General features: G+C 40.7%; 2 protein-coding genes across 3 annotated transcripts; one reads left to right on the top strand and one right to left on the bottom strand.

The window, feature by feature from the left end:
- The first annotated feature begins 685 nt into the window (after positions 1 to 685).
- FGA (fibrinogen alpha chain) lies at positions 686 to 9719 on the top strand. 2 transcript variants are annotated; one of them, XM_071743013.1, is made up of 6 exons: positions 686 to 840; positions 2609 to 2737; positions 3794 to 3977; positions 4288 to 4433; positions 5362 to 6382; positions 6763 to 9719. In XM_071743013.1, exons 1-6 carry the CDS (start codon positions 790 to 792, stop codon positions 7470 to 7472), a joined length of 2241 nt encoding a protein of 746 aa, XP_071599114.1. In that variant the 5' UTR covers positions 686 to 789; the 3' UTR covers positions 7473 to 9719. The 2 variants fall into 2 exon arrangements, with proteins under 2 accessions (XP_071599114.1, XP_071599113.1); XM_071743012.1 differs by having other exon boundaries at positions 2606 to 2737.
- On the bottom strand, positions 9442 to 16856 carry FGB (fibrinogen beta chain). Its single transcript, XM_071743014.1, has 8 exons — positions 16714 to 16856; positions 14985 to 15188; positions 13648 to 13831; positions 12838 to 13065; positions 12123 to 12236; positions 11460 to 11582; positions 10980 to 11265; positions 9442 to 10070 (listed from the first exon to the last, which is right to left on the bottom strand). Exons 1-8 carry the CDS (start codon positions 16786 to 16788, stop codon positions 9842 to 9844), a joined length of 1443 nt encoding a protein of 480 aa, XP_071599115.1. The 5' UTR covers positions 16789 to 16856; the 3' UTR covers positions 9442 to 9841.
- Positions 16857 to 17143: the final 287 nt, after the last annotated feature.

Raw genomic sequence — 17143 nt, 5'->3', positions numbered from 1 at the left:
ATGTACACAATTACACAAACATTTAAGGAGACATGACTCCTTAGGAAGACCTAATTATGATTAAGATCTGTTCTGGGACATTTTCAAGCACCACTCTTCCTAAATAGGTGTTCATTTCAAGCAAGTTCTGCTTGATAAAAAATCAGAATACACCATTTGTGTAAGAAACAGCACAATGTCAAACACATTGCACATTATACAAACACCAGTAAGGTCCAGCTTAAAAAATGCAGTAAACTGATCTCTGCAGGCTTCAGGAATCAGTTCCAGTTGATGACGACGTGGTCACAGATAAGCTGTATCAGACTTTCTTAGACTAATACTTGCTTTGGAAAGCCCAGTGGATTTCACAGCAGTGGAAGACAATCACACAGAAAGAGCAAAGCAATTAGTTCCTTTTCCTAGTATCAACTCTTTGATTATGTGAGTTAAATGTCCAAGTGTGTGTCTCCCAGCAGGTAAGAACTGCTGGATCACACAAGGTCCTGAATACATCTTTGCTGGACATCCAGTTACGAGAACTGAAGCATTAGACAGACTTTTTGTTTTCCTGGAATACATGGTGCTACCCACATGTTGGTGTGGTACAAACTTATCTGGAGCAAACAACATCAGCAGCTTGTGCAAGAGGCCACAGGTAATCACCTAGCAGGAGGGCATTTGGCATGTTTTTTCTCCAAACAGAAGGCAGCATAATGATTAATCTCAGTTTCACAGTAAGGTTTAAATTGCACCAGGAGACCAGTGAAGAGCATCCTTTCCCTCAGAGTTCAGTTCCCTCTTCTGAAGATGACATCAATGAGGATCCTCTGTGTCTTGCTGTGCCTCAGCATAGGCCGGGTATGAGTTTTCTTACTTGATTCTTCTCATATCTTTCTGGCTTTAAGAGCATTTGTTTATTTAATGTTCGTTCTTTAGACAGATACATTTTGGAGGTCACCTAGCTCCTAAAATTCAGTGCTCACACATATGCACAAGCTTCCTGTAACCACATTCATCAGTAGTTCTTGAGTACCCAGCTAGCTCTCTAGTTTTGCTTAATTCAGTTTTTCTGCATCTGCCTGGCTTCAGGACCAGCAATGCTGCTGCATTAACATGAATTTATAGATTCATAGGTGTAAACCTAAGTGACTGGATGCTAGTGCCTCCAGCCTGTAAAGAATTTATATTTTTTAGGGTGAGTTCTACTCTTCTTTGGACAGTACTTCAGCAGAGCTTTCCACCTAAAAAAGACACACAATACCTTTATTACAAAATACATATTAAAAAAGAAGGTTTCCTGTGGCAGCAATATCATGTTAAGTGAGAGCTAAGTAAGAAAAGAGATAAACCTGATTTTTGACAATGCCAATATAACCTCACTCTTTTCTCATTGAGGTCTCAGGCCATAACCTTATTTTAAATTGTTTATGGGGTTTTTTGACTATTTTTTTTAGAACATGCATCTTTTAACAAATGACAGAAAATATAGGAAGCAGATATGTCAAAATAGGAGTAATTGTATTGGAGCTGTCAATGTCAAAAGGTCAAAGACCACCTAAAAGTAAAGTTTTTATTTGTTACTTTGATGAGGTACTTGGGTCACATCCTCAGGGTGTAAATCAAGACAACAGATTTTAATAATGACATTCCAGTTTTACAGGGCTGAGATTCTGGCACTGGAGTCTAGAACTAGGAAAAATTTCTCCACCTCAGAATTAATCATTAATCATTAATCATAATAATCAATAATCATTAATATTTTCAAGCATTAATTATGCTGCTGGAAAAGAATGTGAGATGTGCAGAGCAGTCCATCAGATCTATTTACATCTCAAGAACTAAACCAGGACTTTCTTTTATGAAAGAGAATTATTTTTCAGCCTTTTACTGAACAATAACAGTAGTGTTCTGGCTTAGAATTAGCTTTTATAGAAGCACTGTTCTTTCTCAGGTTTGAAGTAAATCTCAGTATATTTATTTCTCTTTCTCTTAACGCAGTGGAATTCATCCATCACTGACATAATTGTTCTTATAACTGTGTTTTTATCTTTCTTGTTCTTTACGCAGTCAAAACAGTGCTAAAAGCTTACAGTTAGCAAATGTGGTTAAAATCAGAAACACTGATGGAAAAACTCTTCATATTCATCTTCAAGCCACTTTTGTATAGACTGACAGTTGCAGAATGAAAATAGAAATTCAGGAATATCGTAGCAATGGGAATAGAACAAATGTTTTTCTAAAGCTTTTTGGGTTTTTTTGTTTTTCTAAAGCTTTTTTTTTTGCTTTAACTTAATCAGTTTTATCCTAATTTCAGTTTAATTTCATATTTACACACAGAACACAAGATTCATGTGGAACAATTTTATCCCGAGCATCACCAGCTCTCTGTGTAGCAGCATTGATTTTAAGAGATGAGAAGCTTTATTCCAACAATACAAAATCTTCCATGGAATGCTAGGAATAAAATCCTTGTGTTGGTTGGTGTGATGCTCTCCAGATGTCTGTGATTTCCACCTGTCATCTATGCCACTGAGTACTTGAGGATGTCAGCATTGCATTTCTGCCTCTCTTGGCAGCTTTTCAGTTAACCACAGCTTTGTTTTTCTCCCTTTTTTTCTCCCGGCAGGCACAGGGTGGAGAAACCACCTTTGAAAAGGAGGGTGCAGGGATACGTGGTCCCAGGATTGTGGAGCACATGTCCCAGACCACCTGTCAGTATGAGAAGAACTGGCCCATCTGTGCAGATGATGACTGGGTGAGCAGTGAGCTCTGGGGCTGAAGGCAGCACCCATCAGTGGGTGCTCACAAACCTTGGCTGCACCCCAGTGATGGGTGCTGGGCTTTAGGGGGTGGGCTTTAGGGGGACTCTAGGGGGGAGATAGGTAACCCTACATGTTGGGGAAGCCTAGAGAGATCTCTTATGGGGAAAAAAGCAAGGAAGATAAAAATGAGGAGAAAGAAAGAGAAGTTAGCAGGGGTGCAGAATCAAAGCAGAAAGGAAGTCTGGAAGCAAAAGATGAACTAGAAGAAGGATATTCCTAAAAATAATAAAAAGGATTTCTTCGCAGAATTTTGATCGTGCCATTCTTAGAGCTGCTAAGGGAAAGGCATCAGAACAAAAGATGTGTGACAAAGACAAGAAACAGCTAGAAATAACTGATTCTTCAGTAGCTACTTATTAGGAAATCTGAGAACAAAACATTCAGTAAAAAATTTGTAACAATTGGCTGGATGTCATTGTCTGTGAACTCTTAATTTGTCTCTCTCTTTCCTCTTCCATCTCAGCCCATCTCCTTCCTACATTCATTTGGTGAAACCTTGACAGAGACCTTTAGTCTGTAAGAACATTGAGCTTTTCTGAGGAATTTTTTTCTTAAACAAGTTGACCTCAGACATTCTTCCTCAAACTGAAAAAAAACCTTTTCCTCAGAGCAGCCTTTTGGGAAATACATATATATACCAAATTGTGTGTATACATATACATAATTTCACCCTGAAGGACAGAGGAGAGGGAAAATTAATCCTCCCTGTATGGCAGGTATCTGAGGATGTACTTCAGTGATTCCTTCACATCAGTGTCAGAGCCATAGGAGGTAAAAGCCCAGCCCACAGGTGGCTTGCTCTGTGTCACACAAGTCCTTGGTAAAGTCTTTGCACAAATAGGCCAGGACATCAGAAGAGATCTAGCAGAATTTTGCCCTAGGTTTTTTTTTTAAGTTTTCAGAGTTGGCCAAAAGTCTGCTACCAGGATGTTAAGAAAAGGTTTATTCATGAAGATTTCAACACAATTATTTTCCTCTTCCAATCTTAGGGAACAAAATGCCCATCAGGCTGCAGAATGCAAGGACTGATTGATGAAACAGACCAGGATTATAGTCACAGAATAGACAAAATCAAGAAGCAGCTTGCACAATATCAAAACAACTATAAAAAATCCAATAATGTAATTGTGGAAACCATAAATGTACTAAAACCAAACCTGGACAGTGCTCAGCGTGAGTATCTTGCACCCAGTTTTTATTATTCATTGCTGTGCTATGCTTTTTTTTTTTTTTTTTTTTTGTGTGTCTAAGAAATATGTAGTGAAAATATATGCTGCACTGGACCTTATGATCCAAAGACAGAATAAATATTGTATTACAAGGCTTTAAATGCTAACTAGTAAAAACTTGTGTAATTTTTACCTGCTCAGTAGTGTGGGAAATATGTTAATAATTACATGTTTTAATTTCATATTTAAAATACACTACTCTTTCAGGGAAGAGAATCTCACAGACATAGGTGACTGATGCATTTCTGTTTCAGAGACTGAGGAGAATTATGGCCACGTGTCAGGAGAACTGAGGAGGAGAATTGTGGCATTAAAGCAGAGAGTTATCACTCAAGTAAACAGAATTAAAGCACTACAGAGCAGCATCCAGGAACAGGTGGTGGAGATGAAGCGCTTGGAGGTGAGTAGCTACATATTTTCTATTCTTTCCAGAGCTGAGCTACAGAAAGAGGGCCTCTCTATTACACCATACATGGGGAGCACTGCTTCCTCTGGAAGAAAAACATGAAGCATCTCTCACAGGATCTGCCCTGCTGAGGCAAATCCCCCCGTGAGTTGCTTTATCTGCTGCTTGGTTTTCTTTAATGGCTGCGTGGGAACCAGAGTGAGCTCAGGAGGACTTCTGGTCCTGTCTGTTGCTTCTGCTCTCAGACAGGGAGGAGAGTTGTTATACCTGCAGATAACTGGCTGGGTACAAGGCATTTCTCCTCCTGTAAGGATCTGCTGAGCAGCTAGGGTGATGGGAGGGTGTCCTCTCCTTCCCCAGTGATGCCACCACTGCCCACAGCCAGGGCTGTCAGCAGAGCCCATGTTCCCAGGCTGCAGCCAGTTCTCCTGACAGCAGTGCAAGGAGAAGTCCTGGCATAAACAGCAGTTTTGTTCGGAAGCTCATTTTGATCCCCAGATCAGAGATTTGGCTTTTGGATCATCTGGGAAAGCAGCGGTAGCTGCGGGATGGCAGGGGTCACAGCAGGGCTGTGACAGGCTCTGGGACAAGTCCAGTGTCTTCCCTTCTCCTTGGAGGACTTGTTTCTGCCCAGGTCCCTAGAGAAGAGAGTGTATCCAGCTCTGCATGGATACACTCCCTCCAAACTCATGAAGAAAACCCTGAGAATAAAACAAGTGGAGATGGGGAATGTGTTACAACATGGAGCTCATGTGTGCTGTGCTATTGCACAGCTGTATTTACAGTGGAAATAAAACCAGGTCCGATTTCAAAACTGAGTTTTAGAAAAGAAGCTCCCACCTTTCCCCAGTCCAGTTAAGGATAGACTTGCTTGAGAAAATCAGAAAAGCCTCCTAACTAAGTTATTTCTCTGTTAATGTAGGTGGACATTGATATTAAGATCCGAGCTTGCAAAGGAAGCTGTGCTAGAGGTTTTGATTACCAGCTGGACAAAGAAAGCTACGACAACATTCAGAAGCAGCTTACCCAAGCCAGCTCCATCAACTTACACCCAGAGCTTCAAATGACCACCTTGAGCACACTGAAAATGAGGCCACTTAAGGACTCAAATGTTCCTGAGCATTTTAAGCATAAGCCTCTGCCAGAAATGCAAGCTCTGAACATAATTGATAATATCAAGCAGATGCAAGTGGTATTAGAGAGACCAGAAAGAGACACAATCCCCTCCCGAGGCGACAGTGTCTATCACACAGCTGAGTCAAGGGGGGGTGGACCTTCATACACCAGCAAGTTAGTTACTCCTACTCATGGGAGAGAAACCTCTAGTCTGGTTGACAGAACTTCCTCCAGTGTTCGTAGATGCACTAAAACTACCACCAAAAAAGTTGTCACTACCCCTGATGGCCCTAGAGAAGAAGTAGTTGAAAAAGTGATTTCTTCTGATGGCTCAGACTGCTCCCATTTGCAAGGAGGAGAAGGGACCATGTACCATATTGGTGGGGCAGATGACTTACACAAGCCAGAGAAGTTATTGCTCGACTTAGAATCATTTTTTAGCCCTGACTCTGGCAGCATTTCAACTCCTGGCAAAGGTGTTGGCCACTTAGGTACTGGGGCAGCCAGTCATTCAGGGACTTACGTGGGGAAAGGCAAATTTACAGACTTAGGAGAGGAGGAAGAAGATGACTTTGGAGAACTTCACTTTCAGCCATCTGAAGTCTCATCTGGCAGTGCAAGTCACTCCAAGACTGTAGTGACCAGCGCCTCTTCTAGTTTCAACAAGGGAGGCTCCACTTTCGAAACAAAATCACTAAAGACCCGGGAAATAACTGAGCAGCTAGGTGGGGTGCTACATGATGAGAGTGCAGAGGATACCCCAGACTTTCAGGCACGCAGCTTCAGATCATCAGGAGTGAAACGAAGGAGAGCCAACACTGGGAAAGGTACTCAGGCATCACGGAAGTAGTTACTGAGGTAGTGGAGCCAAATTCCACCTGTAAACAAAGTGACACCTTGGTTTTAGATACTGCAGTACAACAGTGTGATGATAAAATGAAAGCACTGTGTCTGTTGGTTTCCATCTCAGCAAAAAAAAAAAAAAAAAAAATCATTAATAATTGGGTATTACATAGACAATTCACAATTCAAGAAAGATGTAATTTTCTTTTCTGAAGTCATTTTAATGTTGCCTGTCACTATACCTAGTGTAGTCTAAGACACGTTTAACAGTTTTCCTGAAAGCTATTTGTACTTGGATTCCTCTGAACCTTTTATTAAATTTTGCTGGTAACTCCTGTCAAACCAGATCAACTTTTTTTTTTAGACTGTGATGATATCCGCCAGAAACACACTTCTGGTGCCAAAAGTGGCATTTTCAAAATCAAGCCAGCGGGATCCAATAAAGTTTTGTCAGTTTATTGCGACCAAGAGACCGCTTTGGGAGGATGGCTATTGATCCAACAGAGAATGGATGGATCAGTGAATTTTAACCGGACCTGGCAAGACTACAAAAGAGGTTTCGGCAGCGTGGATGGCAGAGGGCGAGGAGAGCTCTGGCTGGGCAATGAAAACCTCCACTTGCTGACTCAGAACGGCTCTCTCCTTCGGGTAGAGTTGGAGGACTGGGACGGAAACGCCGTGCACGCGGAGTACGTGGCACGGGTAGGGTCTGAAGCAGAAGGGTACAGCCTGGCCTTGTCCTCCTACCAGGGGACCGCCGGGGACGCGCTGATCGCCGGCTGGCAGGAGGAGGGCACCCAATACACCTCCCATCAGCAGATGAGGTTCAGCACCTTTGATCGGGACCAGGACCGCTGGGAGGAGAGCTGTGCCGAGATGTATGGGGGGGGCTGGTGGTACAACAGCTGCCAGGCTGCCAACCTCAATGGCATCTACTACCTGGGGGGCCACTATGACCCCAGGTACAACGTGCCTTATGAGATCGAAAACGGTGTGGTCTGGCTGCCATTCAGAGCCTCTGACTATTCCCTCAAGAGTGTGAGAATGAAAATCAGACCTGTAGAAACCCTGTAGAAAGACAGGCTTTTAATATGTATGTTATGGCTAAGAGTTGGAAAGATTTTTTTATATATGTATGTGCATGATGTACCTTTACCCCGTGAATATGAAGGTAACAGGACACATCTGTGGCTTAAAATAAACACTGATTAATTATCAACAAAATAGTTCTTTCATTTTATTTGTAACTGACAAAGCTTTTGAAGGGAATACTGATTTTAAACCCATTTTTACATAAACTTTATCTATGTATTTGGCTATATCTTTTTTCTACGTCTCTGTCTGTAGAAGCTTTCATCTTGACTGGAGATAACGTATTCATAATTTGAATTATTTACTTTAAAGAAATAGAAGAATTTAGAGGTATGTTCACCACAAACTCTTTCCTCCACTAACATGAACCATGAAATTCTGGTTGAGTTCAACACTTCAGGGCCACCTCCTCTCATTTCCATTTTGAGGGGAGCACAAAAGCAGTGGGAGTCAGTTCTCAGGCAGAGTCACGGGGAGGTTGGGTTCTCAGCTTTGCCACACACCTAACACTGAGTACAATTCCACAAATGATGAATCCATTTTAGTACTGACTTTTAAGGATCCCCTACGCTTTGATTGCACAAATATGGAGGTAGACCTTCCATCCCATTGATTTGCCTTGCATAATGTCCCTTCAAAGTGAGATAGTTCATGATAACTCATCAAAACACAACCTCACAAACAGGATATTATTTTCTAGTGATTATTAAAAGATTATGATTCTAACCAGCACCCGGATGGCTATAGTATATATTCCCTTGGTTAAGAGTACTTCTCAGCATGTGTCAAGCAAGGATTCTTCCACAGATAAGGGTTTAAACCAGCCACTTGCTGATAATGTGGTCAGGATTTTTCAGCAGAACACTGTCTGCATGGACAAAACAGTTCTATCGATTACACAGTTACAAAAGGACATCCTGTATTTACCCTTATGCCTTTTGACGTACAGTTACATAAGTATTTACTCTGTTTAATATTTCTGTGCTTTTATTGAGTAACAAGCATGAGCAAACGTCCTTGTCTCTGATCTCACCGGGCAGCATGTTTCATACCATTTAACAATGTCACAAAAAACCTGAAAAAACAGCTCACTTTTAGCCTTTTTTTCAGTGCTTCTTGAAACCAACCCCTGGCTAACGTTTTTGGAGAGCATGCTGTCTTCAGGACAGCAAGGACATCTTTACAGACCTGTGTGGAGAAGTGCCTGTGCTCTTAGGAAAGGCACTTCTGGTTTATGCCTTATGTTTTTAGTTCTCTTGCCTCGGTGGAAGCCTCCCTGGGGTGATGCTGAACAACTCTGCTCATGTAGTGAGATGCTGCCATGACGCCTCCTCTTTGTCCTCCTGGGATCCACAGGTTAACTCCACATCAGAGGTTTCAGATGAGAATCCATCTAGCACTGGTGATCTGTGTCCTCTCCTTTGCAGAGGAAGGCTGTCCCCTTCCTGAGAGATGGTCCTGTCTACTAGGGTTTGGAAGTCCTGTTTTTGGGACAACTTCTGCTCCTGGCTACAGAGGAAGCCTGGGTCACTAGGTTTGATGAAACCTGCACCTACCCCATGGCTGGAGTCACTAATTGCTGTCATCCTATGATACAGATTGTGTGAAAGACATACCCCAAATGTGGGGTAATACTACCTCTAATACTGTATGTTAGTCTATGATAACAGGATATGGGATGATGGAAGGGGTATTATAAGGCACAGTATGTGAACCAGGTCCCCAGCATATTTTATCCAGCAAAAAGGATTTGAACATAGTGCCTAGTGACTGACTCACTAGTTAGATATTATCTTTTCACTTTATTCCTTCTCAGCTTGTTACACAGATAGTTGCTGTACCTTTACAATACAAACCAAAATGCCCATCTATTACTTAGTGGAATGTGTTTGCTTTTCTCCAGAGTACAAATATTTCCCCAGTACAAATATTTAGGAATCATGCAGAAAACTTTAGTTTTAAGGCTTTATTTAATTTTTAGAAAACATTTCAAAATAATCCTTTCCCTCTTCAAATGTGGGATAGAAGTCCATTGTAGAAGAGTGAAACAAGTTGGGGTTTCGGTTGTTTGTTTTGTTTTTGTTGTCTTGGGTTTTTTTATCAGGATTATTCTATGCTAGTTACTCATGTCTTGTGAACAAATGAAAAATGTAACAAAATATACTTCTGAGTTATTTTCATCAGTCAGATTTTGATTGATGGTTGACATAGCTTTTCACTTCAGGTCACCATATACTCATACACACGTTTGACTCTCATATGTAAAGACAACCCTGGATACTGGGCCTAAAAAAGATAACCATGTACAAATATTAGCAGAAAAACCCTGACCCTATACATTTTGATAAAAGTTAATGTGGAAAGTATGGCCTGATCTTCATGCTCATCTTCTTCATTGAGTACCATGACCCTTTCCAGTTCATCCACACTACACCATCATCTGTGCCATGTTTTGCCATGTCCCAGCTGTAGGTCCCTCCCCAGTAGTATCTGCCATTGGGGTTGGCTGAGTGGCAGCGGTTGTACCACCATCCACCACCATCTTCTTTGGAGCACTGTTTTCTTGGGTCTGTAGTTAACCTGGTGAGGCAAAAGAAAGTGTTAAGAGTGACATGAATTGTAAGCAGATCAACAGTATACATAAACTTGTCCCTGTACTGAAATTTTCAAACCAAAATAGCTTGTAAAATCCACTCTGAACTTTCTGTGAAAGACTGACCATCACAAGTTTGTGTTACACAGGGCACTTGGAAGATGAATTAGCTAAGAAAACCAAGTCAAATCTCAGTTGCACCTCTTTGGGAGTGTAATTTTAGTTTAGTGATTGCTAACTACAGTTACTTGCAGTTCACAGTCATAATTGCAATATCAATGCAATGTAAAGATATAAACCAATGACAACCGCATGTCTTTCCCCATCTACACAATTAATTTATTCATGAATATGAAATTAGGTTGTAAGACAAAGACATGGCATGTAGTTTGCAGACACAGTGCTAAATTATGCACTTTCAAATTGAGCTCCTCTCTTCTGACAGAACTTTGTATTCTAAATAGGACATGCTATCTGTCTCTTTCCTTTGGAATGAGTACAGATCTGCTTACTTAAGCATGACAGTGTCCCCAGCACTGCCACCATTGCTGACAATGAATATGTTGAATCCAAATTTGCTGATTTGTCTATGGTAATGCCCTCCATACTAACAATCAAATTCAGTGCACTTGCTTTTTTCTTGACTGTGGAGGAGCACTAACCTAAAAGAGCGTTTTACCTGCCCTTGGCTTTGTCAATTCTGCCTTTGGCTATGCCAAGGAAATGACATAGACATTTAGCTTGCAGCTTCCGGAGAGAAAACATATTTTAAGATACTACAACCTGCTGTGAAAACCAACAGCAAAATAGAAACATATTCTATATTCACCTCTATTTTAAGCAGAAATATACTGTCTGATAATTATTTTTTTTTTATGCCTAGTGCAAGTACATACCATCCATCGTTGTCTCTGTCATAGGTACTGAAGAACATGCCATTGTGGATGGTCATTGTCCTGTTTTCTCCATGCAGCTGTGAAGCTCCCTCCATCAGAGCGTTGCCTGCGTTGCCTTTGTAGTTGCTGACTGAAAGCTGATACTTGTTGCCTTCATTCTGGATGGTGAAACCTCCATAATGAGCTGATACTTTATCTCCATTCCAGTCCTCCATTTCAATCAAAACTTCAGTGGGACCTATTTTGGTAAGCTGGCTGATTCTGTCATTTCCAAGCCAATATTCACCTGAGAAGCAACAAGCAGAGCTCTATGAAACAGAATTCACAATGCTTTGAGGCAACTTTGTGATTTTCCTCTAGGTTGGGAAAGATGGATTCATTTTAGACAAAAAAACACCAAACAAACAATCCACAACAAAGACCAAAAACAGCTTCAAAAAACAAGAAAATAGTTTCAGTAAGAAATGCTCAGCATTTTACCTGGTGTATCACAGTAGTTCTTGCCTCCACTCTTTGCAACATTTCCAAATCCTTTTTTGTATTGATCCCATACTCTTCCAAAATTAACACTGCCATCCTGGCGGTTCTGAATCAAAGTCCAGCCTACAGGAGTGACAGTATTTAGGTTAACTTGCCAGTAAGAAAGGAGAATGAAACATTAGAATACAGCCCTTTTTAATCTTCATCTGAAGACAAGTGGAGCATATGGGTTCCTTGCAGCAGGTCTGAGTTTTCACTGCTCACAAGCTCAGCCTTACCATTCTTATTCACACTCAAGTAGCTCCTTGCTTCATAAAGAAAGGTGAAAAAAGCAGAACTTGAAGGGCTGTCAAGGTCTTTTGTCTAGTAAGAAATGAGGCAAGCCCTCCCTGCCTGCCCACCTATAAACTGTCCATTCTGATAATGGATATGTGTTTATTTACCAACCCCATCCCAGTAATTTATTACCATTTTCACTGTAGAAAGTTGTGCATCTGAAGATGACCAACAAGATTTTTCTGAACAAGTCAATCAGACTTAATTCTCAAGTAATTACGAAAGTTACAATTCTGTATTTGTTTGTATAAAATTAAAATTTCTAATATTACTTTGGTAACATCCATATTAATTAATATTTTAACAACATAGTTAATTCACACTAACCTCCATTATCTGTGTCCATATCACAGTATACTCTGTATGGTTTGACAAAAGGATCTGGCTGGATGAGGTACATTTCAGATACCTCGCCTCCCTTTCTGATAACATCCTCGCATTCTGCAAGAATAAACCAGAAGCTGTAAATGAAAAAGCTCTGAACTTCTTAAAAAAATCTTCTAATCATTTGATGATCATAAGGGAACAATTCTAAGTATATATAAAATTCCACTTTCATTTTGACTCCTGTGATACATCATGTGAAAGGATCAGGGAAGAAAGAACAGTGCACTTGAGTTGTTCTGCTTTTCCAAACCAGAATTTCCAGAAGTTCAACCTGAGTGATAGGAGACTGAATATTTTCTGATGATTTTTTTAACTATATAACTGTGTGAAAGCAGAACCTTTCTTGATTGAAAAAATCAAGAATACAACTATGATTGTCTCAAATTTGTCACCTCCACCTTACAGAGATCCTGAAGCACATATTTCTTTAAAATGCTACTGGCCAATAATGAAGATTGATATTGGGTAAAAGGATCCTTGGTCTGACAAGTGGTTCAGGCATACATCAAAAAAATTTTCATTTAGAATCAACTCCCATCTTTTCTGCTGCCCTAGCTGATGACACAGGCTTCAGAGGAACATTCACACCAATTAAATGAAGCATCTGTCAATTTGCACAGTGGTGTAGATGATGCTATCATAGTAAATTGAGTACCTTTGCCTGAAACCACTGGAATATTACAGGAAACAACACATGGGGAACGGCAGTAGTCCATTTGGGTTGCAATGGCATTTTCCAGTTTTTGTATCTTTTTGTGTAAAGAGTCCACAACTGCACGGAGAACCCTGAGGCTAGATGGGATGTTGTTGTCCAGATTATCCTTTATATAACCATAATGCAACTCCACTTCTGTGTTGTACTGAGAAAGGATATCATCATTGTCTAGAAAAGCAAAAAGATGAACAGCACTTTAGTTCCCAACAAGTTTTCCAGTTATGAAATAATGAAGAGCAATCTGTAAGCAAAATCTGAGGGGACACTTCTGTCCCTATGGAGGAGGAAGGATACGCATTTCTTTTGCTTCCTTTTGCAGAATGTGTAAGAACTATGCAGAGATTCTTGGGGAAAAGGGACATATGTATTGCTATTTCTTTGTTAGCTAGGAGATTCAGCAGTATTGCTACATTCTGTCAAAGAACTATAAATACTTTCTTTCTGGGGAGCTGTTGTGCCAGGTCAGGAGCTGGGCATAAAGAGATTATATGGACACAGGAAAAACAGGGGGAACACAAGACCCTTACATTTAGGGGCCTCATATGAATCTTGCTTTAGTACAAGATCTATTCCTCTGCCTCTCTCAGAGGGTTATTTAAGACTTAAGATGACATGGTCATGAAAACCTACTTTGCTAGCTATTCCATTGCATTTTTAATTTGTTTTAAGAAGTTCCACTAACAAGTAACAGTAGCAATGCCAGTAGAACAACAGTGCTGTTTACACCAGTAATTAACAGAAAGTGCATACCTCTTTTTTGTTTTTGCCTCTTTGCCAGTTTATCATCTAGAACAGTCACATATTCATAGAAAGTTGTAGAGGTTTCAGACAGTTTGCTCACTTTGTCCTTCAGGTCACGGACAACTGATTTCACATTTTTTTCCTGTTTCACCAGTGCAGTTTGCAGCTCGCATCCAGTCGGACACAGCACTCCCTTAAAAAAGATGAAAAAGGCTGTGAGTAAAAGGAAAAATAAAAACTTTCTAAACCCATCAGTGAATGACCTTGTCTTTGAACATACAGCTGCAAGCAGGGCAAGAAGGAGAGTCTACCAGGAGGGTTCTTTTGTTGAAGCTCTTGCAAAAAGCTCTCTTTCTTCACACTTTTTTGGCCCTCTGTGTGCTTTTCACTTTCCTCCATTGTTGAATTTTCAGGGTGTTAGGCCACCTGAACTACAATTACAGCTGCCTGTGTATGCTTATATCAACCTTCTTCCTCTTTCCCTAACCTCAGAAAACCAGCCATGTTCTTCACACCTTGTTGTAGATATCTGTCATATGAAATGACCAAGCTCATGTCATGAAAAAAAATTATCATCTCATGAAGCTGAGCACCATTTCTTTTGCTTCTGCAAGCACTGCACCATAAAGGACAACAGTGTTTTAAAAAGAGGTGGGAAATCCTGAAGTCTCAGGAGAACCAAAATACCCAGGCAGCGGTGGGACTCCACCACAATCATACATTCATTAAGCTTTAACAGATTTCATTTGCTGGAAACTTCTACAGTCAAGTTTGCTGTCAGACACTGAGATGCCTGTACAGACCATCACAGCTTGTGGCTTTTGACAGCACAGCAGGGAGAGTGTGATAAAGTACTTCAAGACAGTGAGCAGTATGATGGCTCTCAGCATGCTTGCATGCTCTTCTGTAAGAGCTGGAGCAGTCACTGAAGGTAGACTGAAATTAAGGTTTGAAACAAATTTTAAGACAGACATGTGAGATTATTTTCCTTTGGTCTCTAGATTTCCTTGAGATTATCTGAAAATCAAGCTAGTGCTCTTTTCTGCCCTTCTGAATTGTTACCTATGCAATACAACAGGGAAAGCACAGGCTAACCCACTGGTGCTTCCTTCCCTCAGTTACAGCTCAAATCTCACCTCCCCATCTTCACTATCAACTGCCTGACTGCAGCTAATTCCATAGACTGGGGCATTACTCTTGTGAATGCAGCCCTGCCAAACTGCAGCAAAACCATGCAAAGTCGGGCTGCTTTAGCTGAATGACTTGCTCCTAATTTGGTGAAGAAAACTCCTTGTTGGGCACACGAGGAGAAAACCCACATTTTGTTATCAGGCATCTGCACCCACCAGCTCATCCAGAGGATGCTTGCAGCCCCCAGCATCGGGGTAGATGATCCGTTCCTTCTTGTCACTCGGCTTCCCCCTCTTGGGGGGTCGGGGCTGGTACCCACTGCCACTGATGGGAGGTGCCACGGGTCTCACTGTGGGGGACACTTCCCTCCTCTTGTCCAGGGGTCGGTGGCCTCGAACCCCGATCTGAGGGCCATCATCCTACAAAGCCAGAGGGAAAGAATGAGTGGCCCTCAGTCTGGGCTTGCTATTGTAAAATGCTCTGCTAAGGGTGGAGGTGTCCAGTCAGCACTCTGGAGTGTTTTAAACAGCAAAGAAATCCATGGGATGGAATGCAAAAAGCAATAATGGAAATTCATGATGTTATCTGAATGTCATTGCTATGCCCTCCCTCACTCCCTCCACTTAGATACAGGCAAACCAAAAAGCCTTCAAAGCCAAGCAAGACAATATTTCAATAGCTCGTTCTGACCAAGGAATAAAATTTATATAGTTCAGAGCCACTAAGCAACATAAAGCTTAAAGTAGTAGGAAAGAAAAAAATGCACATTTTTTGAGCTAGGAATAATATTCATCACCAGGTTATCAGTGTCCCAGTTTTTCATTAGGCTACAGCAAAATTTTTAAGGTGTCAGAAAATCAGGCTACAGTCGAATACATCATCAAGTCAAAGGCCACATTTAGGAGAAGCATTCAATAACATCTCTCAGGGTCAGCTTTTAGAGCTTCCTCTGATGCAAACATTCCCTGTCACTGCCAGAAATGAGATAGTCAAAAAGGCTGAGAAAGGAAAACAGGCTTTGAGCCTAATCAGTTGTTGAAAATAAACCATTTAAAATATTTTTTTGTTTCAACAACCGAATCAAAATCTTCAACCAGCTCCAGTCAGACTTAGCTACAAATAATAAAGGTTTGTAAGGATACAGGAACAGAGCTTCACATAGTTTCACAAGTAGGCAGCATAGAAATCACACAACTGCAGAAAATTATTAGCAGAGTAGTCTTATTAGTAGTTAATGTACAGAAACAAGCTCTGAGATCATATAACAAGAAAAATCTCATTTCAGATCGCCCTGACCTTTTTTGGTTTTGTGGGGATTTTACAAATATAAGAAAGTACTGAGATTCTAAATTGCATTTCCCATAAAAGTATTTTACTTAAACAAAACTAAATATGGCTAAGTTGTTATTTTAGAATGATCCTCATTATTTGCCTTTTTAAACAATTTTACCTCTTCAATTTAAATGTAAATCTATATGATCTGGCAGTTATTTTTCTTTCCAATGTATACTGAATCAATAGAAAAGATCTTACTGTCTTGGAGACAGGGAATGATTAATTACATATTTCTATTCAATTAACAGTCTTAAACATCATATGTCAGCATTGCTAAACTGATATCCTTAAACAAATTCAGCTAAATAAATAATCTTACCATCATACATTCTTCATTGCCTACAGAGAAAGAATAGAAATAGAAGAAAACACATCCAAAACTAGAAAATAACTATTGTGCAGCTACATGTACACCAAGAAATAACACAAAGGTTGTTTCTTTGACACTTCAAGCAGAAAAAGAACACTCCCTGGATCATTTTTCCTCCCAGTTTCTACCTCAGCTAGCTCACACAAGCTGAGAAAATCAGCAATTAAATGCAATTAAATAAATGCAATTAAATAAAACGAATCATTTGTGCTGTTATTATTACTTATCAGCATCACAACCTCATCATCATAGTCAACAGAGGCCTGGGACTGAACGGAGGAAACACAAAGCAGGAGGAGCAGGAGCAGCTTCATGGTGCTGGGTGGCTTGAGCAGCCCAGTGACCTCCCCCCAGCAGCTCTGGCAGGGAGAGGTCCTCTCTGTCCCCATTTATACAGGTGACAACCCTCATTTCCCAGCTTCACAGTGGCAGGACCAACCCTTCCGAGCAATCACTGAGTCTCTGTTAATATTCAACTTTTCACTGCATGTCTGAACACATTTGTTGTTGAGCAATTCCTCTGGACAACTCTTATCTACCTGTCCCAGAGGCCTCTGTGGATGCTGGCATCAAATAAATGTTTAAATCCCTAGAAGTAACCCCTGCTCAAATTACACATGGGCACCGTTTTCTCAAAAATCAAAAGCGTTTTAAAACAACTAAAAGGGC

Source organism: Heliangelus exortis, chromosome 4 (assembly GCF_036169615.1).
Source record: "Heliangelus exortis chromosome 4, bHelExo1.hap1, whole genome shotgun sequence".
In the NCBI taxonomy this organism is placed as follows: Eukaryota; Metazoa; Chordata; class Aves; order Apodiformes; family Trochilidae; genus Heliangelus; species Heliangelus exortis.
The sequence above is the reverse complement of the archived record's forward strand: the minus strand, read 5'-3'. Positions and strand labels throughout refer to the sequence as shown.

Coding starts and splice junctions, on each gene's coding strand:
- FGA (XM_071743012.1), top strand. CDS start 790: ATGACATCAATGAGGATCCTCTGTGTCTTGCTGTGCCTCAGCATAGGC. Junction 4,434..5,361: donor TGGAGATGAAGCGCTTGGAG/GTGAGTAGCTAC, acceptor CTGTTAATGTAG/GTGGACATTGATATTAAGAT. Junction 6,383..6,762: donor GAGAGCCAACACTGGGAAAG/GTACTCAGGCAT, acceptor TTTTTTTTTTAG/ACTGTGATGATATCCGCCAG.
- FGB (XM_071743014.1), bottom strand. CDS start 16,788: ATGAAGCTGCTCCTGCTCCTCCTGCTTTGTGTTTCCTCCGTTCAGTCC. Junction 13,066..13,647: donor GAGGCAAAAACAAAAAAGAG/GTATGCACTTTC, acceptor TTGCTTTTCTAG/ACAATGATGATATCCTTTCT. Junction 11,583..12,122: donor TATGGACACAGATAATGGAG/GTTAGTGTGAAT, acceptor TCACTCCTGTAG/GCTGGACTTTGATTCAGAAC.